This window comes from Cuculus canorus, chromosome 12, assembly GCF_017976375.1.
Source record: "Cuculus canorus isolate bCucCan1 chromosome 12, bCucCan1.pri, whole genome shotgun sequence".
Taxonomy (NCBI): Eukaryota; Metazoa; Chordata; class Aves; order Cuculiformes; family Cuculidae; genus Cuculus; species Cuculus canorus.
Window position 1 is genome coordinate 19,477,736 of NC_071412.1, and position 24,791 is coordinate 19,502,526.

General features: G+C 39.0%; 1 protein-coding gene across 3 annotated transcripts in view; it reads right to left on the reverse strand.

The window, feature by feature from the left end:
• Positions 1 to 415: 415 nt before the first annotated feature.
• The window catches only part of TLN2 (talin 2), a 126,587-nt gene continuing 102,211 nt past the window's right edge, over positions 416 to 24,791 (reverse strand). For all 3 annotated transcript variants that reach the window (XM_054077445.1, XM_054077443.1, XM_054077444.1), the window contains 10 exons: positions 23,638 to 23,754; positions 22,112 to 22,297; positions 19,620 to 19,727; positions 18,759 to 18,864; positions 16,207 to 16,331; positions 9,382 to 9,507; positions 7,391 to 7,453; positions 7,113 to 7,295; positions 4,772 to 4,897; positions 416 to 3,827 (listed from right to left, as the gene is read on the reverse strand). In XM_054077445.1, coding sequence (XP_053933420.1) covers positions 3,699 to 3,827; positions 4,772 to 4,897; positions 7,113 to 7,295; positions 7,391 to 7,453; positions 9,382 to 9,507; positions 16,207 to 16,331; positions 18,759 to 18,864; positions 19,620 to 19,727; positions 22,112 to 22,297; positions 23,638 to 23,754 — 1,269 coding nt within the window. In that variant the 3' untranslated portion in view covers positions 416 to 3,698. The remainder of the gene's footprint in view (positions 3,828 to 4,771; positions 4,898 to 7,112; positions 7,296 to 7,390; positions 7,454 to 9,381; positions 9,508 to 16,206; positions 16,332 to 18,758; positions 18,865 to 19,619; positions 19,728 to 22,111; positions 22,298 to 23,637; positions 23,755 to 24,791) is intronic.

The following is a 24,791-nucleotide window of genomic DNA, read 5'->3' on the forward strand; positions in this document are numbered from 1 at the left end:
CACCCTAAAGGAAGCGTAGCTCATGAGCCAGATCCCGTCTGTCCATCTGTCGACCTCCCAATTCAGTTATCAGATAGGTTCTATGGTCAGGCAAAACAGCAATTCGTAACAGACTTGTAACTCACATGATCACACGTGACCAAACAATTTCTGCATTTGGCATCGTAAACTTTGTGCCCCAGAAATGTGTTGTTCCACTAACATGAACAATGTATTCCGCTGTGAAAATGGAAAAGCAGGTTTCAGGAATTGTGGCAGTTATGGGCAATAACCCTCTCTTTGTTACTCATGATACAGTGACATAAAGACAAAACTTTTACAGTATAAAGCAGAAAAAAAAAAAGTCCCAAACAAAAGATTTTTAAAAAATATAGGGCAGATAAATGTAGTGATTAAACAAACCATACTCCTGGGGTGAATATCTTAGCAGTTTGGACTGATTAAAAGCAAAAAATGTGCTCATGAGCTAAACATATTTATGTTGAGGGAGTTTCTAGATGATGTACTCATCTCTTTATCAGGAATTAAGTAATGAAGACGCAGAATATCAAAGGGAAAGGGACAGACGAAACAATTTTTGTTTGAAAACTCTTCTTACTTTGAGGCTTCTGATATAGAGAAGTTTAGACAAATAAAACATACAAATTATTTTCTAAATAGTTGAGAAAACAACACTAGACTATGTGTACACAAACAACGTTGAGGCATTTTGCTTTTAATTTGCATACAATTCCTTAAAGCAAATTCCACATGAAGAAGGATAAGATACAACAGAGCTTGTTTACCATTTCACAAGTTAACAGAACAAAGTAAACATCTGTCCTTCTTATTAACCAGCTTCCATCCCTGACTCCAGTTTGTCACTTCCTGCTGCTACTCTCCATGCCAAATCAACGCATGGACTAGTGCCAAACTCCACAGACGTTCACATGGGGACTTCAGAGGTACTGCAAATTATGACAGCAAAAACCAACTGAAATAGAAATAGAAAGCTTATATTCTCTCAATGTTTCCCAAATGAAGACCCAAAATTCAGCATAAAAAAATACTTCATTTGTTCAGCTCAGCTACTCATCTGACTGTGGTTCCTCTACGGAACACATAGCTAAGGAACAATACCTTCTGTCAAATAAAAGGGGGCATTTAATCAGGAATCAAGAGGGTCTCAAAATAATTGTGCTAAAATTGACTTCCCAAACAAACTTATCTGTAACACACTTTAAGCATGCTCTTTCCTTCTACGTACTGATAATTTTTTCTGCCTATACAGTTTCCACACATAGTTGCATTTGATCAGGCTTTTGGCTTCTTTCAAACTGATAAATACCATCCTGATCAAAATATATTACAACAGTATAATACCTACAATAAGATACTGGCATGACGCTAGCATCATCTTACTTCGTGCTTTAATAACACCAAATAATAGGTTAAACATAGTTTGAAAGGGAAGCAGTAACAAATCTGTCTCGCAGAACTTTCCAAAAAAAGAGATGGGAACTTGAGGCTATCCATGTGAAAAAAAAGGAAGAGCCATAAGCTGCAAAGAATCTGGACCTACCAACAGCAGCAGAAAACCCCTGTCACTAGAGCTGTCTATATTTAGGTCTTACAGCAATAAACACCAATTTAACCTTCTGCCTAAAAATTTACAGGAAACCTTTTTTTTGGTGTAGGAATTTTTAACATCAAGAGTCTGTGACACTGCTTACAGCAAGTTGAGTGAAGAAAAATCAAATTGATTGTGCTGAAGTGGAAAACGACAGAACACAGAATCGATGTCTAATTGTCAGGGTTTGCATATGCAGACAAGCCTACACGTCACAGCACATCTGTCAATGCCAGCGATTCCGTGTGGGATTTGCCAATTCTTTCCTCTCATGACTGTGGATCCTCCAGCAACTCTACCGAGTCTGAAATACATCAGTACCAGAGAAGAGACTCTAACAATAAAAATATTTGTACACTTTAATATTTATTAATTCTCTAGTCATTTTTTTTGCTATATATTAACAATAGTGTGACAAAATTCCTGATAATTATATCTCATGCAAGTAACTTAAATGAGGAGTTAGCACTATCTAAACTGGTAAACCTACCTCTAGGGGCTTTACTTTTAGGTCTACAGGACAATTATTTCTGCAACAATGACAACTAGGCAGGTATGCATATAACGTAACAGGCTCAGCTGAATGTACTTGGCAGGTATCTAAATGACAGCACAGTCTTCATCAGAAGGACTGGAGTGGCAACACCCTTTGACCTAAACAAACTTGACATCATTGTTTAAGACCGCTTGAGTGGAGTTGGAGGCATGTTGTAAATTGTTGTTAGGAGAGATGGTGTTTCTGTAGTCAGTCAAATAGTTTAGCTTTTGCTAGTTAAAGTTCCTGTGATCTATGTTCTTTCTTTGACAGGGTAAAAAATGTTATTCATTCTACCCACACTGCTATTGTTTAGGTCACAACAGAGACACTGAGAGTATACTGTACCTTTCTGCAGCTGAAGACACAGATTGCTGATAAGATTGCTGCTATTCCTTCTCTGCAATTCCTTGGTGAGTACATTTTCATCAATATCAGCTATGAAAGCAAACTCCCTAGAGTCCAGATTTTGAAAAATATTTTACAGGAAAAGTCTACTTGTAAATCACTTGTTCTTTTATCCTACAAAACCCACAGGTTTCAAAACAAAATAATTATAAATGAAATTATTAAAAGAATAACAAGAGTTGATAGTGTTGTTGTACTGGGCATTTCCCTTTTGAAACTAACATACATTCTAACAGAAATCCCACAGTACGAACCAGATCGCTTCAATTAAAAACCAAAATGCATACTATTCAGTCTAATGTTAGAGCACGTGTATGTGTGTATAATACTGTAAAAGTAGTCACACATTAGAGGTATATAATTGAAACAGCATTTTCCTTCATGAACCTGCTATTATCGAGGCAGTGACAAGGTTTCAATTTCTTTGTTTTCTGAGCTCTTTAAAGAATGGCTTCTGCCACATTTTGTAAACCTAAGTTCTGTACAAGCAGAAGCTTGTTGGCATCAGGTAAGGAGCAATACTACTAGTGCAAACAGGTGAGAGACAATTCCTCCAGTTTTGGGGTGAACCAACTATATAACACTGAAAGAGGACAGGTATCTTCTTCAAACCCATACTCATGCGTGTTTTGCCACTCAGACATACATCCCCCTTCGTCTTGGTCTTCTTTTTACAAAGGTAGTTGGGGGAGAACCACCCGCTCATGTGATATTTATCATATGAAAGATTTCTTGACTTTTTTTCTTTAATATTATGAGTGTTTTATAACAAGTCAAGGAACGATAAACACTTCAAGCATCAGGAAAGTGACAATAATACTGACTTAGTATCTTTAGTAAAAAGTGAAACATTCTCTCCTGAGATATAAGTCAAGGAAGGAACAGGAATGATGAACCTAACACTGTACCATTATTTGATCATCATGCACCTCAGCTGACCAAATGAGAAAGAACAAGTGTTTATTTCTCTCTGCTCATTCAAAGCTATGACAGGCAATGTATTTAGGTAAGTGCTCGGCATACCAGAATGTTGTCAGAGCAGTTCTCACTGTACTGTCCCCCTTTAGCTTATTTCTTTAACAGAAAATGGAAAAAAAAAAAAAAGGGAAAAAAAAGAAGATTAAAAAAGAGGACAATGTCAGCTGGTTAACCCTCATCTTCTCTCAGCTCTGTGGGTAGAAATTTGTATTGCTGTTGGCGGATCTGAGCCAGTTTTTTCCTCGCCTCTTCCAGCTCTCTTTCCTTCTTCAGCATTTCTTCTTGGGCTGCAATGATCTAGAAAACACAAGCAGGAATTGTGAAAGGAAGGAACACTGTCTGTAAAACAAGATTTCTTTCTCTATGACACCTATCACAGCTAGGCCTCGAGCATTCTCCAGAGAAGCACTACATTTCAATGACTTTGGCAGGAATGGCTTAAATTTTTCCAGATTCCAGGACTATGCATGCATCAAGAACAGTATCGCATTCCCACTTGTTTCTTAAAGACTAAAAGAATAAAACCTGGTATTTACCAGCATAGTTTTACCATACATACATGATGGATTTTATACTGCTGTGCTCCCCCAGCATTCATTGGGGTGAGGGGTTAGCACATGTAGGATAAGCACCGTGCTTAATATAATATTTAAGAGTCAGTAAATTGAACGCACTTTACTGCAGGTATCCACAGTATTTTCCTGTATCTCAGAATGCCAAGGGAAAAATGACAGCAGTACAGACACACAGCAATAATAAATTTCAGTATTTTTTAAGTAGTGGCCACAGTCTATGGTGTTCCTCATTCATAGCGATGATTTCCAGAAGTTGGTACAACCTCAAAACCTTGCAATCTGTTTCTAAATATTGATATTACTTTTCCATATTTATTATGGTCACAGTAACAAGGTGTCACCAGTTCTTTGATTATATACATATAAAACTAGTGTTCCATTAAGATTCAGGAATATCTAAAGCATATAAGAGAAGACTGAAAAGAACCACAAACTACATCAGAACAAAACCAAAAGATATTGGACAATGGTAACTGCTGGTACGGTAAATGCTCACTGAAGAAGTGTAGACATCCTGCATCACACTTTGCTGTTGTGTCAGTGGTTACCTAACAGGGAGGCATCAAGTAATTCATTATAGATTGCTACACAGATTTGCCAAGGCAGCAGAGGGACATTGTAACACTGTGCTACCTTCCTGTGACAGTTGTTCTCTGCTTTACCAACCTGAGCAATGCCACCCACAAACTTTGTTTTGACCACAACGTCGTCATCTTCTGCTTTCCCGAATGCTGCTTTTTGGGCCGCCCTGACAAGATTGTCTGACGCTCGCTTGACAGCATTTCCTGCAGCCTTTGAAAAGACACAAAAAAATTCCATAATAATCAAAGTTATTCAACTGAGCATCAAAACAAACATCTCTGCTCGACTACACAGGAAAAGTGTGTTCTGTTTTCTTTTGTTTTGCTTTTTCCAGTAAAAGGCAAATTAATATTTCAAAATCAATGGTATAGAGAGAAACACAATTGCTTTACTTAAGAGGCTGGAAGCTGGGAAAGTCACAAATGACATGTCCCCTCCCTCCTCCCCAGTTTGATATAAAAAAGTGGATGAAATCACAAGTTATGTTACGCACAACACTGATCTTTTTTTTTTTATTTGGAGGAAGAACAGAAAATGAAAACTAGTTAATAAAGAAACATTTTAAGGGAATGAAGTTTTTAAATTAATGGATTTTCATCAGGTCAAACCTCTCTTCTATTAAAGCTAAAAGATGGAGCTGGCACCTTTTTTTAAGTACTAAGACACCAAAACTCCTGAACCTAGCCTAGCGATTAAAGCTATGCAAAAACATTTATGCTGGGGCAAAGCCAGCTGAAAAGCCTCAGTAGTTTTGGCAAACCTACCAGTAAAAATTTTGGTAAGACATCAGCTCACTGGTTTTGCTATGATAAAGGACATTATCTCCAAGTGCAAACTGCTTTTCCCAGCTTTTTTTCATTTTGGGACTAATATGAAGCTTGGTAAAGCAGCAAAGTTCAAGTTCAATCTGTGTTTGGGCTCATTTCCTTTTTGCATTCCCTTCCAACTTTTCACATTTGATATCTAATAATATTTGCCTACAGTGACTGAGTAGCCTGAATTTCCTGGCAGAGATGAGAAACCACAGTCTCTAGTACCTGATTTTGTTCCTGTTTCTACTGTTTTTCTGCATTTAAAATTACTCCAGAACCATTTTGGTATTTGAATATTAAAGTGCAGGTTACATCACAGTCAGAACTATCTTCCCACTACTGATAACTCTCCCTCACACCCTTGACAAAATTAATCTATATGAATCCACTATAAAGCGCTCATCTCTATAGTGCTATAAAGCACTATAAAACAGTCTCATCTCTAGAGGTAACATTAACATGCCACTGTTTTCTAGAAGAACAAACAGATATTTCACACACTCATACATTTATTTTTTCCTCCTAAGTACTTAATCAATTTTTCTACTTTGAAAAAAGTGACAACATCAATTCTTCCTGCTCAGACAAGATACTTAGGTCATATGTATTTCTGTTGGACTTGATTCGAACCACTCATACATGAACTGCTATTTTGAATGTCCATTAGCAGCCAATAAGAGAAAAAGGGGAAATTTCATTGTCACCAATGATACTGCTTGTTGATACTAATAAGAAAGGAGCTGAAGTAGTTCTTAGATGCCAAGTGGAGCCTGCAGGACAGCATGTCAGAGAAGGCTGTAGCCATTTTAGAAACAAACGCCTTTAAACAAAACCTCTGGGGACATTAGATTTGACCTGTCATAGCACAGTGTAAATTCAGCAATAGTTCAGAGGGGCCCAACATGGAATGGATGTGTGACGTAAAATGGAATCAGTTTAATGCAAAAAAGTTAAATTAGACTTTAGTCAAGATGTTGCATCAGCTTGTGTTCTTGTTTTTGTCTACAATAATTCTCCATTTTTGAAATGTTCTATCTACAACTGCTGTCTCTTGACTCCTACAAACAAAGGAAAACTGACAACAAACCAGGCTGGCACTCAGGCAAGCGCTTTGTGCAACATATACATAAGCAGAGGTCAGGAGGATACTCATGTGCAACCAGGTGGAGTATGCTTACTTGTTTGCAAGCTCACTGTGCATCTTACTGAATGCAGAATAATTGCAGAGAAACTATACACAGCTGCTATAAAAATGTACATAGTAAACATTCATTATCCTCCCATGGCTTATCATAAATATGAATCCATCAATATTGCACCTAAACCAGGGCTTGGGGCAGGCCAGTCAACATTTGCATCTCTCAACATCTTTTAAAAATGAAGAACAAAATAAGCGCTGAAGTGAGCTGTAATTACTGCTGAATAATGACAAATGCACTACCACTTCATTCTTGATGAATGAAAGCGCTGCAGAATTCCACAGGGAATTAAAACTGAACAGAATTCTGAAAATTCAAGAAACCATTCCCAAAATCCAGGGTTTGTTCACACTGCGCTAAAACAGCGTTTACATGGCACTACTATGGGTTTTCAGCAATTAAGAAAACAAGTACCTGTAGTCTCCTCATGGCTTCGGAGTCATGATCAGCCTTCACTTTGCAAGCCACAAGCAACTGTGCAGTAGAAGCTGCCACTTGTTTGGCAGATGAGATGAGCTTCTCCTCACTAGCGTGGCCTTGCACTGAGGCATTAGCTGCTTCACAGAGATTACTGGTTGCAGCTGCCACCATTCGGGCCTAGGAGACAGTGAAAGAAAGTCACTGTGTACTCCCACAGGATATTATTTCTTCACAGCAGGTGCTTGTTTTGCTTAAGAGAAGTAGTTACTCACAGCAGAAATAAGTCCCTGAGACCACTGTCCATCATCAGCTGCATTGGCAGGGATTGCTCCAACCTGAAAAAAACAGTTCGGAGATCGCTTACAATGAAACAGAAAAGACAAATGCTTTGTCTCAGATTTAGGCAAACAATAAGCCATGAAAAAAGGAAAGACTTGCACCAGTGACTGGGCCCAGCACATACAGGAGCAGAAAATCCAACTGTAAGTTAGTTGTCAGAGTAAACGTGCTTCCAGCACATCTGCCTGCTCATGCCGTGTCCAACTTGCTATGCTGCTTGAATTGCCCCATCCTCAGAACATATATGGAAGTCCTAGAGTAATGATTCTTGCAGGTGAGACTTTGGTATAAGCAACAGTTGAAGCAGTAGTTCTGAATCTCCCGGCCTTTAAAAACAACTTATTTCTATCTCGACAACACAGTTGGATTTCTATAATTCCTGAATCTCTTCTGATGCTGGCACTATGGGGAGGGAGGGAGGTATAATACAAAACAGAAAGGCCACAGGGAAGCCCTCTAACTGCCTTCGTCCAAATAACGGCATGTGTAGAAAGCTGCCCATTTTTCTGCATGGCTCATCCACCAAAGTGCTTGTGGCATCCGCAGTACTGGTAACAACTAGGACACAGCTTTCTCCCCATGTCAGACTGAAATAACGCAACAGAATTCTACAGTTGGTTGCCAGCCCCAGCTGCCTGGGTCTAGGAGGTTTTGGGAGAGAAGCTGGAAGATGTGAAATGTAAACATAGATCAGAAACTAGCTGAATTTTAGAAGAAATGGAAACAGGGATTCATGAATAATGAAGAACCCAGACATAAGAATCAAATCCTGAAGTGTAACATCAACATTAACCAAAGACATGTTCTCTCATAGATATGGTGACATTTTTGCATAACTGTATTATTCTGTATAACTTCATAGTGGTGGTGGTGAGAACAGTAGAGCAAGATGTATGTCATAATGAAACTAAATAAGAACAGGCCTTGTCACATAAAAGCAGACTACACAATAATCTAAGTGAAGCAGGTAAGTAAAAATGCTCATTTTTTGGACTGTCTCCACAACCAGATTTCAATGGGAAATAATATCATCTTGTTATATGCATTATTGACAAACTCCACAGCTATAGCTTATGGTGGATCCTTGCAAACAGTTACATCACTATTGTTCTGAAACAAATGCTCTGTGCTCCTGCTGGAACTAACAGCAGAAACTCCTCAGGAATCTTAGCTGAAGGAGACAGCATGGAGCTTTTGTGACCAGATCCATAACACAGTCTGGTTAGGATAAAGCAGTAGATGAAATCAGAAACCATAACTATACAACAACAATGATCCTATAAAAGTTGTTCTTACAGGCAACATATTTGTTTGATGTTTAGATTTTAAGTATATTAAGTGGAAAAAATCCCATTGATGGATATTAAAAGAATTACAAAGATCTCAGTCTTGACCATCAAAAGGATGACACGTTATAAGCACTCTTTCTGTTGCTCCCAACAATAGTTACAAGCATATCCTCCTAAATGCACTGAATATGCATGCAGGTCTGTGTCCTCATTGACTCAGACAACAAAACACTGAGGACACAATTAGTGAGGCCCTTTGCTATCTGGCCCAAAGTGGTATTGTATACGGTAACATCTGGTTTGGATCCGAGGCTATCTTGTGGGACTATATATTACTAGTTTAAATCACAGCTCTTCACAAAACAAAAAAAACCCCACAAACACAAAAACTCTCCACAGCTGAAGAGCCCAACAATTCATTACTCTTCTGAAGTTTAAATAAACATACTTGTTTTTTTTTTATTTAAACAGAACCAGGCCTAGGCCACGTATTGTGATGAGTGACGAAAAGATTTACATTTTCATTAGTCATTCCCAAACTACTTTTCTAATGTTTTAACAGAGATCAGTTAAGAGACTAGATTCCACTTTGATACTTTTCCCCGCTACTGCTGCTACTTGTCCTGTTTACCCACCTTTCCCTGTGCCACCAGTTCTCTCTGGGCTGCTGAAGCTGACTTCACGAGGGCACTAGTAGCAGCTGCAATGGATTTAGCTGCTTCCAGGATCTGCTCTTCGAAATCCAGTGTCTCATCTGCTTGCTATAACCAAGAGAGAACAATGTCACACATTATTCATGTGAAAGCGGTTGTATTTTCAAGACTGAGGACGTGTACAGTGTAAGACAAGAAAATTTTGGAACACATCAGTAAATTCAGTAAGACCTACAACATAATTTTCTGCAAAGGAGTTTCATCTGAATGAAAGATGGGACTCAACATAAGAGAATTTAAATATTAAGTTGTCGTCGTGGCTGCTCACACGTGCAACTGAGTATCACATAAGGCACTTAAAGAACTACCTTCAGCTTTCTGATACGTTACCTCCACTAGGGCTACTCAAAACTACATGCTGAAAAGCGCAGTTCTGAAAAGAAATTCTTGGTTTTCCATATCAAAATTATTTCTGTAATGCTACAGTACTGGCTTCCAGGACTGCTAAAGCAGATGAAGCATTTTCTAAGTATTTAAAGACAAGTGCACAGATCTAACAGCTATGGTAAGAGCTGTCATTTCACAGAGAGTTACACTGTAAAGTGGTCCAGTTTAGTCATCTTGGAAATATGAAGTTCCAAAGGTCTGTCTGGAACACTTCATCATCCAAAACTGTCTTTCAACAAGCATGTGCAAACAGAGACCAGCTGTTTCTAATGAGGTTTGTTGCTATTTAAAATGCAAATCTACTATTCCATAAAACAATTTCCCTGACTTTCTAATTATTTAAACAAATACTGAAAAAATATATCCAATAAAGCATGCTTAGTAGCTTCTGAACAGTTAACAAAATACAGATAAATGCTTATTGTTATTTTAAACAGAACCAGGCCTGGGCCATGTATTCTGATTGTTCTTTATACAAAATCAGCCAACAGTATCTATTCTGTTTGTGATCCCATCACAAGCCTACTGGAATCAAACGCAGTATGACCAGTAGGGCTAGTGGATACAGTACCAAAACAGACCACTTTGTGAGAGATGAGGCATTGGAAATACAGGTCTCTTGCAACTTATGTAACCACAGCATTCTTGTGTCAAATAACTATAAGAACACCAGCTAAGTGGGCCTTGAGTTAGAAAACTCGGCACTTCATTTGCAAGTCTAAGCACACCCATCTAAATGTAAATCAGGTTTAGTTCTCCTGCTACTGCAATCTGATGAAATAGTAGCCAATTATAAAATAATAAAAGATAACGATGAGCAATTGTGAATCATTACAAAACAGCACATCAAGCAGTTCTCAGTCCTACAGCACTTGATGTAATTGCCACATAACTATAACTAAAAGAAGTCCAGGAGATGAAACTACAGCATCCACAGACAACAGAAAGACTGAATGTCTGAAATAAAAACTGACACGTAGATGAAGCTGTTTGGCACTTTCAAGTTTTTCTTATCCTTTAGGAAAAGCCACCTAATTCAAGCAAAAGTATTTGTCTTGCCTTGCCTTGGACTAATCCCATCAACTGACACATATATCTCTGTAATACGAGCGCAGGAAAGTTCTTTGTAAAGCATGCACATCATCTTTCACATCAATTTTTGGCAATGCTAGCAAAGTAAGATCATGACCATTATTATATCTAAGGCGTAATCACATCAGTCTTGAATTTATCCAACAGGCCTCAAATCTTATTTATGAAACTCTTCCTTCAATCACAACATCACAAAACCAAAGTGACTAAATGGAATTCAGTATAGTCACTATTGCATTTCTTTTCATTACTAAAATTGATGCATTGTTGACTTTCATTTAAGTTGATCAAAGACTTCAACTGAAATATCAACAAAAGAATCACTAGATGACAACGGATTTAACAGACTGTTAGTACACTTCTACTTTTAGCACTGTTATTACACTTTTCCAAGGTTCCCTGTTATTGAGTTTTTAATTTTTCATTTCCAACATAAAAAATATATTATGTGTAATATTCTTTACATGTCAGTGTTGTCAGGAATTCAAACTTGAGCGAGTGAGCATTCCAGTATCTGTTTATTTATTATAAAGGAGGTGTAAAGTTTAGGAAAATGCCCACGGCCACGCTCTGATTTGTCAGGCAGCCCTGTATGTGCCCAGATGGTATTCAATTTGTGAAAAAACAGCCACCAATAAGAGGCTGAAGGAAAACAGCTGTTTGAACTCGGTTCAATGTAGTGAGTGGACTAAATATTGCATATAAGTGCTAAGCAAAAATGACTGCTTCCAAAGGGGATGCAGAGAAATCAAATCTGGCATTCCTGAGAATGCTACTGTCCAATGGCTGGATTCACATCCACTGCAGAGCAGCAGGTAAAGCTCAGCAGGAAAGCAGATAGCTGAACCTTAGTACTTTATCAGAAAACAGATTCTCTACTTCCCCCCATACACTAAGTGAATTTCTTTCCAATTATATTGAAATTTGGGGTGTAGGGAGAACACATCATAACCCAAGTTTCTCAGACTTCCAAATTCTACCTTTCCTGTCACCTCACAACTCCTTTTATTTCTGGAAAAAAAAAAGAAAATCCGTTTTCTATTGACAGCTGACCCCTTACTTTTGAAGCAGCCTTACACAGCACTCAAACTGTGGAACTTCCATTGAATTTTCATCTTTTCTCACAAATCTTTGCTTTCCAGTCTTTCCCTGCAGTTCTCCCTTCAGCATTCTTGGGTGCAACATCTAAGGGCTGGGTATTCATGTCTGAAATTGGGAAGCAGGTGCTCGGGCAGCACTGTGGGCGTTTCCCTGCCTGTGCGTTCTTTAGCAATAAGGATATGGAGCAGCCCAAGGCTGAACACAGCAAAACACCCTACAAGAAGTAACTCTTCTCCCCATTCCCATCATGAAAGAGTGTGTCCTGAACTGTCTTAAGCTCACACTCATCAATGTAGCATAGAATTACACCTTGTAAGATTTTAGTTACTTGAGAGGGCTACTTGGGTTTCTTTAGAAAACCAGATCTATGAGAGAAATGATGAGCTACTCCATCCTCAAGTAGCCCCCATGAAGATCAGCATCTCTTCTCCCACAAGCTTAAACTAATAAGCCTGTTTTGACTGTGTACGGGTATAAATGGAGTGGAAAATGAAGTCACCAGAACAGACAAACCAAAATTGTTAGGCTAGCTACAAAGTCTGTAGCATGAAACATCCTGAAAATGTTGGTTGCACCATTAAAAAAATATAATTTGAGATGTTTTTATACCGTACTTTAACCAGTTTTCTATAGAATCTCAATTATTAAGAGTAGCATAAATAAGGTCAGGGTTAATAGGAGAACAAATGAGCCCCTGATCTAATTGCTAAACAGTAAAAAAAAAAATTACAAAAGACAAACCATTTTATTCTGAACCGGCTTTTATCTTCTCTTTCATAAAAAGAAATCCAAGATCAGTAAGTAGCTGCACTGAGCCATGGAAAACACAGTAATCATTTCAGTGAAAGTCAGTTCTTGGCACAACTGCTGCTCAATGGCATAAAAGGCCCTAAACAACTTGAAAGTCCCTCCAAGAACAACTCTACTGATGAAGGAAGCCTTCATGTACGTATTTTAAATCAGATTAGATTAGGAGTCTGGAGGAAGTCTTCTAAACCTGCTTGTGAGTGAATATATTCCTTAATATTGCCTTCTACTATGTAAAACCCCCGGAGACAGGGCAGGACACTGTAGGAATATGTTTGATATATAGTTGGATTAAATAACAACCTAATATATCAAACATATCACACAGAGTCTTGCAGAAAAAGGCATCCAGGTTTGATTCATCTTGGGGGAAAAAAAAAAGAAGACTAACTACAAAAAGGTAACAGCAGGCAACTCTTATTGACTACTAAAGGCATCTGTGCGTGAAGGCATAAGCCTGCATAGAAGCATGAAGAGCAAACTAGCAGAACAGGGCAGGTACAGCAATGCTCTCTGCTGTTGTACCTCATCTACTGCACCTTTTTCCTTAAATGTTCTTTATCCAATATTAGTGAAGCATGTAGGCTTTTATTGGACAAACTATTTTTCCCTCTTAAAAAAAATAACTAATTTTGGAGGGCTGTTATTTTACAGCCAGTGGCACATTTGTCTAACAGCAGGAATGTGTGGCTGCACTGCAAGACACTTGACCCTTCAAAAATGGAAAACAGAAATAAAAAAAGAGTCCACATGCAGGAAAAGCATTATTGCATATAAAGGAAATATGACACTCAAAACTTGCTTAATGAACAATAAAGATCTCATTGCTTCACAGATTGTTCCCCACTTGGAATACTGCAATAAGAATACTAAACAGGTTATGGGGAGGATCAACAACACCTACATAGGAGAATCCTCGAAGTGCTTGCAAGAGAGAAGCTCAGCAGACAGACAGATACCAATGGGGTATCCATGGGGCAGTGGACTAGCGGACTAAGCATTCTAGGAGCATATTCACCAGCAGCCAAACCACCAGAATTTAAAAAAAACAGAATATGCATCATATAATAAAACATGAGCAGCAGTCAGCAGGTCTGTCTATTATTAGAGACTGTTTTCTGGGGTGATTCCCAGTAGTGGAAAATGAAGACATCTCATGCTATTGCTCTCAGTCTAAGACATCAAGGGGGTATGATAGGTGCAAAAATATGAAGAGAAAACATGGAAAAGAAGAATTAAAATTACAAAAGTGTATATATAAAAAATAAGATAGTGGAACAAATGAGCTAACCCTGACCTTCAACTGATTTTTTCCTTTAGATAAAATAGACAACCTGGAACACATGAAGATCAAAATCTCAAGCCTAGACCAAATGATTCCCGTTCCCTACCCTAGCAGCAGAAGCTTACCCAAAAATAGAGATTTGACCACCAATTAATAATCATGAAGATAATGGATTTCCTGCAGGCAGATTATTCTAAAATTACCAACTGAGGACTTCTCTGCAAGTTCACCCGATGATGACTACTGTTAACCAAAGCTGGATATTGGTCTAGCTGGACCAGCGGTCTATTCATTGTAGAAGATAGCTACTATTCCTGCATTTCATAGACTAAGTCTAAGAAAAATCAGTTTTATCAACCCTCTTACCCATTCTAGGCATTCTACAACACTATGTATGTTGTTCAAGGTGAGCGTCAAACACAGAACCTGTTCCAAGCAAGAAATCCTACTCTGGGAGGATATGAGCTACAAGTCTTCAGCAGTAAAAGTGGTATTTCGGCCACTCTGTGATTTCCTAGTACCTTTGATGTGCGTTACAATCCATACTGTGAAAGGGATTAAACACCTAAAAAATGACGTAAAGGCTGTTTAAATCCCAAATTAAATGAACAGTTGGACATGAATTTTAGTTTCTGAAAATGACAAATAGACCAACAAATCACGCAGACTGGATACTCAGATTAACATGTTAAATGAGGAGCAGGTGTGAGATCTATATTCGCTGGGAAATTACAATGACCCTGGAGTGGCTTATATGTTGGAAGGAAACTGCTCCACGGTTACCAAGCAACACACATATGCTATTGTGCAGTGATTGTATAGAAAAGGTGACGGAGGATTCTTCCTCTCCTCGGACTCGGCCTGTGTCCTCTGCTCTGTAGAATCTCATTATAAGGGACCATTTTTCTTTATAAACAAAATGCATGTGTTTGTTAAAATATGCAGGACAAAGAGCATTTCTTTTTCACGAGCTAATTTATTCCCATTGCCAAGCGGGAGATGGGGGTGGGTGGGAAGTCCTCAAAGAGTGAAGCTACCAAGAGCTGTTTCATCAGATGTTCCTGAATGACAAAATACCGCCCTGCACTGAAAACAATCATCCAACACTCAATGTTCTTGAGGCCCTGCTTTTTAGAAAGACTTCTCATTAGCTTTACTTAGAAAATAGTTCTGCACCTACAAAGCAGCACGAACAGGGGAACAGACACATTGTCCTTTCCTGAAGTCAATTACACAGCTAAAGCATGATTTTCATTTTTAAGACATGCAATTCCAGGCAATGTGGTAATTTCTTCTAAAACCTGCCTGTTATTCTGCAGTAGGCAACAGACAACAATTCTCTGTGATCCAGTTTTGTGAGCTATGCATACAACGGTAAGTCATCACAGTTTCACATATTTCATGCAGTTTCACATGTGAAAATATTTAGCTTAATTTTATATAATATAGTTGGACATGTTTGAAATGACCTAGCAACATGCAACACAACTTGCTTTCATAATAAACTTGCAATTGATTTTCCTTCAGGAAAATTAAATAGAAATGGTCATACCACATCTCTGATTTGGTACTGAAACAACTACTTTTTTAGCATGGCATAAAATGTCATGTTTTTAATCTCAGAAAATTCAGAAAGTCTTTTGCATTCTGCTGAATCCCTTCTGTGTTGCTGCTGCTTTCTCCTACTACACTACACACACTGATGAGAACAAAAGGTCTTCAAAGGAAAGTAAGTGAGAATGACTTTTCACATCAGTAAAATGTGTTTGGAAACAGAAAAGTAAATAATCAACAGTAACGACACTGTAATGCTTAAAAGCATTTCTAACATTTAGCTTTTCTTCCTTTGCTTTCTCACAGCTGGTGCTTGACCCCCTCCCTGAAAAGCATCTTTTTACCCTCTTCCTTCAGGGCTAAGTCCCATCCAGCGCAGTTGCTTAGTGGCACTGAGACTGATGCAAGGTTTGGTTTTTTATACCATTATTGTGGACAGTATCAAAGCACACACCAATATATGGGCTACAGGCAGCTTCTGCTTTATTAGCTTCAAAGAAACAATGGGGATGGACACTCACCTTTGGCTTGGCTCTTGGTTTCAGCTGCTCCAACTTCTTTGCTGCAGCCTCAATTGATGCTGCAGCCCCTAGGAGCTCTGTCTCTGCAATGACTGTTGGGTCTTCTGGATCCACCCACTCTGTCCCTGAAATTAATGGAGATGAAGACAATAACTTCAGTGCCACTGTGAGCTGTCATTCAAACAGGGCGATTTACAAGTACACTTCAAGTGGCAAATAAGGAATGTGCATCGCAGAAGGCAGGTTTATGTACCATAATGACATTAAAACATTCATGTCACTGAGAGCAAAATGTAAGTTAAGAGTGGGGAAAAAAAAAGTATTTAGCAGGATTATTCTGTTATGACAGTAACTTAATTAAGAACTGTGTAAGCCAAGTAGCTTGGCTGTAAAAAGAGATACTGTCCATCCTGGGAACAAAACTAGCAGTCACTCAACTTCTGTTTATCAGAGCTCTTACTAAGATGCTTTCTAACTTGACTGAGTTGTAAGTAAATTGAGAAGTCTGACAGGATGGTAGATGACATGTTACAGACAACAGACAATCACCACAGCACGCTTTTCAAAGTCTCTTTTTTGGCAGTGGTTAGAGAGGAAGCCAGTAGTGACTGCAGAAAGCATGCTTTTGTGTTTCTAACAGGAACCTAAATGAGGCCAAAGCAGTTTCTGTAACATATCCAAAGGTCAATGTGGGGTGGTTTTTTCTTTTTGGTTGAGTTTTTAGCATTTCTTTTTGCTCAAAGAAAATTTCTATGTCCACAAACTGAATAGCTGGCTCAGAGCATTAATAGAGGGCTCAGAGCATTATTATTTAGTTTCATAACATTATTCTCTGGACAAGATTCAGCAGGCATACATGTTCTGGATTGAGAGAAGCAATCAAACAGCCAAAAGGAAAATCAGAGGGAGAGACAAAAGTAAACCAAACTTCAAAGTTCGTAAAAACTAAGAGTAAGGAGAAGAAGCAGTGACACACATGGAAACAACAGAAAATGATGGGAAGCAGTGTACACCAAGGAAAGGCAGACTAAACTAGAACGGAAAAAAAAACCAAAGGGAAATAAAAACCTCTTAAGGCCATCTTAAACTTACTGAAAATTGATCAGAAATTCTGGGTGAGCCTAATATTAAAATATCAACTGAGACATTAATCATTATTATGGGTAGAAAGATACTGGCACTCTGCATGAAGAACAGCATAACCCATGTCTAATTCATCAAAGGAAATAACTTTGAATGCTTATGGATCAACACTGCACTAGCTAAAAAACGAGGCAGTTGCTGCTATGGATGAACAAGTCACAGGAGAATACAAAATTACTGGCTCCTATTTATGATGTGCTGGGTGAAGGCTGAAGCACACGGTACTGCAATGCCAGTGAGCTGCATCTCATGCTAACCCCTACAGTATTCATATATGTATTTTATATCAAATATCAAAACAGTAGCAAAGACAATTTCTCAGCTCAAATGGTGCACAAGATGAAGGAATTCTATATTAAACCCTAATACTGGCAGATAGGCAGGGAATCCTGAGATATGAGAAGTGTTTAGTCAGCATTCTTTCCCAAGGAACGTGTACTAACAAAAGCAGGAAATAACCAAGGAAAACCTTCAGTGTACATTACAGAATATCAGAAGAATGAGTATAGCGTTCTCTGGCCCCGCTTGGGAAAGAATAATTGAACAAATATGAATTTATTAGAGGTCTTTGTTGAGGGGAGGGTAGATTTAAAAACAAAGTTATTACAATGCTTTAGTAAAAATATTTTACTGTAGTACTCTATTACCTGTGAGATTAGAAAGCTTATAGGCCTTACTGATGGCGGTGTAGATGAAAGTGCCCAGTAAATCTGGAAGCAGATGTGCTTCAGCAGTAGAGGTCTAATATTTAATGACAGCACCACTAATACGTATTCATCTCATTTAAAATGTAAAAAGTTAGAACTGTCATCTCAAGAATTTGTATGCACCACTGCATAAAAATTTTACCAAGGAAGTCAGTATCCAAGAAAAAAATCCCTCATACGCTACACGAATGGTGAACTTCTGCTAAGCAGAGGAATTCATTGCTTATTTGACTGCTGAACTTACGTTTGTCCACAAGTTGTTCAGTTCTAAGAGTTCAGGAAATCATCCAGATCAAAGTTTTCTGAAGCCTCATTGCTTCATTAACATACTTTGTCAGGGCAGGACACAGATTGAGGACTGTAAGCACTATAGACTTAACACTGGCATCATTGCTGGAAGCTGAGTATTAATTCAGTAAGATGGTGGCATCCCCTTTTATTTGAAGCTGGAAAGCAGCTATCACTGCAAAGCAAAGGACTTATATTCACTGAAGAAACAGGAGTGTAAGGAAAGGAACCAGGCAATTATAATTCAGCCACCAGTTCAACAGGAGTGATACTGTATTTTGTTTTCTGCTGTGGCTCCTCCAGACTAAAAGGGTCTTTGTTAGGTTTTGGTTTTGTTTTAAGCTACAAAAATGACAGGTCACCATCTCTGGAATAAATAGCACACCATGGAGGTAGCCAAGCTGCCCAACGCACCCTTCATTGCTTCTGCTGATTGGATGAGCTCTGTAACAGCACCAGCAACCCGTTTGGATAAAGAGGCCAGCTGATGCTTTAGTTCTGGGGTTGGTTTTTGAAGGATCTAGAGAAAAAAAGATAAAATGTAATAAGGCATATTAGTAAGGAATCCAGAAAACACTAGAACAGTCCCAAGGCACACTAGTTAAAGATTTATTTTTTATAGCAATCAGCTGAATAAATTATAAGTCCATTAATTACCATACTGTAAGAAGAAAAAAAAATATTAAGTTCTGGAATTCTTTTATACTCAAAACCTAGTTGTGAGAGTGACAGGTACAGAGAGGGATTTAAGAGCAAATCAACAACTTGAGTTTCCTGATTCACATGTAGGTGACTGTGACTTATCTAAAGCGCGGAGGTCAAGACGATGGGGCCAGTCTTTTCAGTGGTGCCCTGCAAGAGGACATGGGGCAATGGGCACAACCTGGAGCACAAGAAGTTCCTTCCACTTGAACATGAGGAGAGACTTCTTTACTGATAGGAGCATGCCTAATATTTCTAATGGTTATAGAGGGCTTAAAAAAATACTGAAGTGTTTATTTCTGTGTCAGGGACAATTTTTACATCAGGATCTGTACTGCTTCCAGATCTAATCCAGAATTCAGTCCCATTTAAGTACTTCCAGTCTTCCTTCTGCCTCACAGTTTGAGCTGAAGCATTGACTTCACTTTAGCTTACTTTTCCTGAATAACAAAACAGTGGATAATCTTGTGACAAGCTGAAATAAACGTGTCACTAACAGCCATTATAGAAAGAGGTCAGAGAGATTATTCTCCTTGAAAGGGATCCAGTATGTGTATGCAGACTCCTCCTTACCAGGAGAACATGTTCCAGGAGTTCCAAGTATCCCAGCGTACATTCTGTTCCAAAGCGCAGTGCTCTGTCTCGAACATCTTCACTCACATCTGGGTGATACGATGCTTGCTGAGGAGGCAAACCAATATTAACACCCCAAAACTGCTCCCACTAGAGAAGACCAATACAGAGAAGACAGGAAAGAGAAGACATTTTTCCTAACTGCAAATGACATTTGAGCTTAAGAGCCAGCCGTTTCAGTTGTATAGGTGTAAGCAAACTGCATGCAAAGAGCAGCAGAAGTCCAGTTCCCAGGAAGGCATTAGGAACACTTTTCCCTTTATCAGCACATTGTCCTGTCTCGATGTGCACCTGCAGTTTTTCTTACTGTCTTTCTTTAGGAACTGTCAGCAGAGGTACTCCTTCTATCTGCCAGTTGATAGCAAATAGAGACTCCCCCCTCTTCATTCTTCTAATGAAAATAGATCACTTGGAAAACATATTAGGGCTGGAATGGGCTCTTGGGTTGTGTATATACTGTTCTACACTGCAAAGGTTATACTATTATGGCTTTTCTTTTCTACAAATACCAATAAAAATCAAAATTCGAAGTGTAATTTTGCCACCTACAAATGGCTGTTTACATCTTACAAGTCAGAAATACGCTAAACCCTACTTTAACTGGTCTGCAGCTACTGCTTTAGAGACCAAATCTCCTGGCTGGCCTCAGGAGGCTTTGGGCCATTCAGAGGTCAACCACCAGCCCAGTGCGTAGGCTGAATGTGGGTCTCTTACTTTTCCTTCTCCATTCTGTAAGATAAAGATAGTAATTTGTTCTTTATGGAAAGCCTTGGCAAACAGAAGATCAAAAGTATTAAGGAAGTGCCAGGATATCATTATTTTACATGAGAGAGACAAACGTCAACCCAACCAACAAACTCACCCACTCACTGACAAAAAGCATTAGCTGCTCTTTGTTAACTGGTAATACATCATAAGAAGAAACTTATTAATAGCTTTAGTTTGACACAGGGATTTGACACCGCAATAGGCAGTGCTGGAACCATCTGTTAAAATGCAGACAAGCAGCAGCAGAGTCAGTTCTTTGACTTCTTAATGATAATGTCTGACATCTGACCTAGACCTGACTATTCCAGCCACTTTATTTTTATTATAAAGTGAAAAATGCAGCCTCTTAAAGCCTTCTGTTTTCTAAAATAAATGCCTAGGGAACATCTACACTGAAGGGAATTCCTAGTTGTTTACAAGCAGGACTTCCTAAAAACCTTATAAATCAGCATCTCCTCTCTTAGACCATCTCCTTCCACCCCTGCATTTTCCATTAGAACGAGGGATTATCTCACTGCTCACTTAAACTTTGAACCCCTCCTGCAACCCTGAATGTCTCAAGCCAGCCTGGAGCTGGTCTATGGGCTCCCTCTGCCGGGAAGTTCAAGACCAGCAGAGCACCCGGGTCCCCTTAGCCACCTTCAGCTCTTCATCTTGTCAACAAATAATCAGAAAGGAAAGGAGAAGGGAGGAGACAGGGTAAGATTTTTCCCACCTTCACCATATTTCAAACAAGTTCAAATAAATCCAAACCAGCTTATCTTTAATTTTCAAATAGGGCAAAAGGATCCCCTGTGTTCATGTGAATACACTGCAAGAACCCTAATAAGCCAAAATTAACCCTTCCACCTGGGCAGTATTAGGCTAAAAATTAACGTGGGACTGATGCAGGCAGTTAGAATTTGACCAAATACTGAAAATCAGACATCTCACAGATAGCACCATTATTTTACTCTCATCTTCCATGTAAAGACAAAAATAAATAAACGTAATTCACAGGCAAAAGCATTTTTGTGTTACTACTAAAGACCAAAAAGAATGAGGTCTCCATAATCCCTTTTTTCAAATTTATGCCTGAATATTTTTTTTATCAAAACCCAAGTGGCTTAAGAGCCACTTTACATGCACATACTTTCCCCTAGTTTTGCCAGTCAGTTTTTGGAAGCTGTCTGGCTCAAGTAAGAGTAAAAAACAGGGTACCAAAAAAGGCAAAACACATTTTTGAAAGGCACAGAAGAAATTGAGGAAACCAACAGGTTTGGTTAGGGGAGAAAGGACTACTAAAAATAGACCCGAGTGACTCTCTTCACCATTCCTTTCACTATTCCTAGAAATACTGAAATCACATTTCTGACCACAGTATTATTTGTATATTCTATTACATGCACAGATTGTCTTCCAATTTAATAAGAGACTGAAAACTAATGAATTTCAGGTCAAATAAAACTTCTCATGTTCACGAAAAGAAAATAATCAGTATTAGTACTGCTTGGATTTTGTCCACAAAAAAATCCTTTCTGAGAGAGACGTTCCCTTAAAACGATCATAACCATTAACTTTCTCATCTGAAAGTAGAGCATTAACACAAAGAAAACTGAACTAAACTATAACGTTCAAAGTATTGAGAAAGCCAAAAAAAAAAAGGCAAGGAAGTGAATCTTTACCTTACAAGCTGTTAGCATGTCAGCTACTGCTTTGCGGCTCAGATTTGCGGTAGCAATCACATCCTCCTGTCTGCATGAGTTCCCAGCTGCAACAGCTTTGGCAGTTGCCATGGTGATTCCTTTCGTCATCCGGATTGATTCTTCAGGTGATGATGTCTTTTCTGGAACATCGCTTGACTGAAACACCTAAAAGTGAAAGCAGAAGGCAAGCCTGATACCATTCAAGTCAAAGCAGAACAACTATGAAAGAGCGACAGGAACTGGAAGCAGCCTTCGAACAGCAGGAAATTAGAAATGTATCTGGAGTACTTTAATATCATCCTTGCTTGTCATGAGCTGCTCCTGATAAGCCTGCTCACCTACAGACATCAACAATAAGCTGAGGGAAGCATACAAAAAAGGTTAACCCATTCATCATCTGCCTTTTAACGACCTGGATGACAGTTTGTTACACACAGCTGTTCAAAGTATTACAGGATCAAAAGAATTACTATTCCTTTAATTATATTCTTTTTTTCATCTTGCCTGTGGCTCAGTCTGGTCTATGCACATGAGGAGATCCTTCCCCCTGAAAAGGCTGGGCCCCACCAAGCCCTTGTTGATAGCACAGAGCAGGACAAGCTGAAATTATCACTAAAATATTTAAATACCTCTTAAAAAGGAATATTGCCTCTTTTGCTATACTTATTCTCCCTTATAAACTACAGATATAACTGTGCAAGGTGAATCATGTGAAAATAGTAGAAATTATCTGACAGTGCACAACACTACTCATGAATACCGGAATACACAAACTGTGGTAGATGTGGTAGAATAAGAGCTGGGTAACCTTACTTCTATGTCGTATCTCCTTTTCCTGAGCTTTAGTCTCTACTTGCCTGCCACTCTTTCACTCTGCAGGGGCAACTCAGAGCACACAACTCAGAGGGGTTTCTTGAGTACGCACAGTGCAGCCTCAGCGGGCTAGTGCTTACAGAATGCAAGTTTCTGGACAAAAATGAGCGTGGTCAATCCATGCTCCCTGCTTAGGAGTTTTTCACTTTCTCTTTCCATAAATGAAAGTGATGTTAAAAAATAAAGTCTAGTTGAATATGTGTATCACTGCTGGTATAATTTCATAATAAAGGAAAAATAGAAACAAGATTAAAGTGCAACATGGCTATGATGCTGCAGAGGCATTACCAAAGCCAGGATCAAACAAAGTGAACAGCGCTCGTCTTAGAAAAGAATATCTGCAGGGAAAGCCTAAGGTCTAAGGCACAAAGAAACAGTTACTTCCAGAGTTTTATGTGATGGTAACATCTCCAATCTCAAAGTGGGGACTGGCAATATCTAAAAGCACACAGGCAGAAGTGGCATTGTAATTGTGCTTCCAGAAATGATCTGCAACAGGTCAAGAGAATCAACTGCACCCAACGCGCTGCAAGGCAGTAAAGCATTGCTTAAGGAGGAGTGCCTGGGCAGGCTAGTCCATGTGCAAGAGCATACTCTCACAGCCTGCCACATAGGTCTGCTTTGTTCTGTACCGTGAGTTCCTGCTTGATGTACTCAATCGTGGCTTCAAGAGCTCTTGTCCCTCGAGTAGCTTCATCTTCTACAGCTTTAACAGTCTTCAAAAGCGATGTGACATTTGTTACCATCACCTGAAAAAGAGAGAGGTGAAGACAAAAATACACGATTCCTTCTTTCTCCCATTTTTCAGAGATAGCAGGGCATTAAGCAAGGCACATTAAGCTGCGCAGCATTATTACTTCTAATAGGGCTCAAGGGGCTTCAGGAACTGTAACTGTTACAGGACTAACGACCAGCTGTCCTGTGGGCCAGGTTCTGAAACCTCCCTGTGAGTCCCAGAAATGTAGCCCAACTCACTGCAGGGCACAACCATCTGAAGTGTGAGTGTTCTGGCAAAAATTTTACACAAAACCCAGAAAATTCACATTTCCAGGGTAGGTGTCTTATAGAGACTGATTATGCTTGCATCTTTTCTTTCCATAGATCCCACACTGCAAGCTGAAACAGATGTGAATCAAGGTCTGGTACTTCTTTTTTAAGTGTACCCAGTACATTCTCTGCAACCAGATAAAAACTCCAGGTAAGCAAGCAACCAAACAGCAGCCTCAAGGCCAAACGCAGACATAGAATCACTGTTACTGTTCCCATCAGAAACCCAACAGTGCTGATGCAGAATAACCCAATTATCACTGTAAAAACTATGCCTTTCCTATGCTGAGACACAAATGATAGCTAGAATGAAAAAAAAGAGACAGAAAGGCTGCCTTCTTGATAATTATGTCTTAAAATGCAGAGCACTCTTCACAGCAGGAAGAGCCAAGAAGCCACTCTTCCAGACTAGATAGGTCGTTTACAAAGTAGTGCCTCAACAGTTTACTGTTCTCACATACTCTGAAAGGAGGAGAGGCACAGATCTTACAGGTAAGCAACAAACACAAAAGGAAGAAGAGTTTCCAGCTAAGGAAAAAGCTACCACAACATTCCCTTAATGTGAAAGCAGAAGTAATACTGCCTAAATCTTCACCGTCTGGGAATATTTTGTAGACAGAAAGCCACAAGACCTTTGTGAGGCAAATGTCATAATATATCGCAACTGCAGGCAAAACAAAGCACAAACCTATCACAGGAATACTGTAATCTGCGTTGAGTTTTGACCTTTGATACCTGT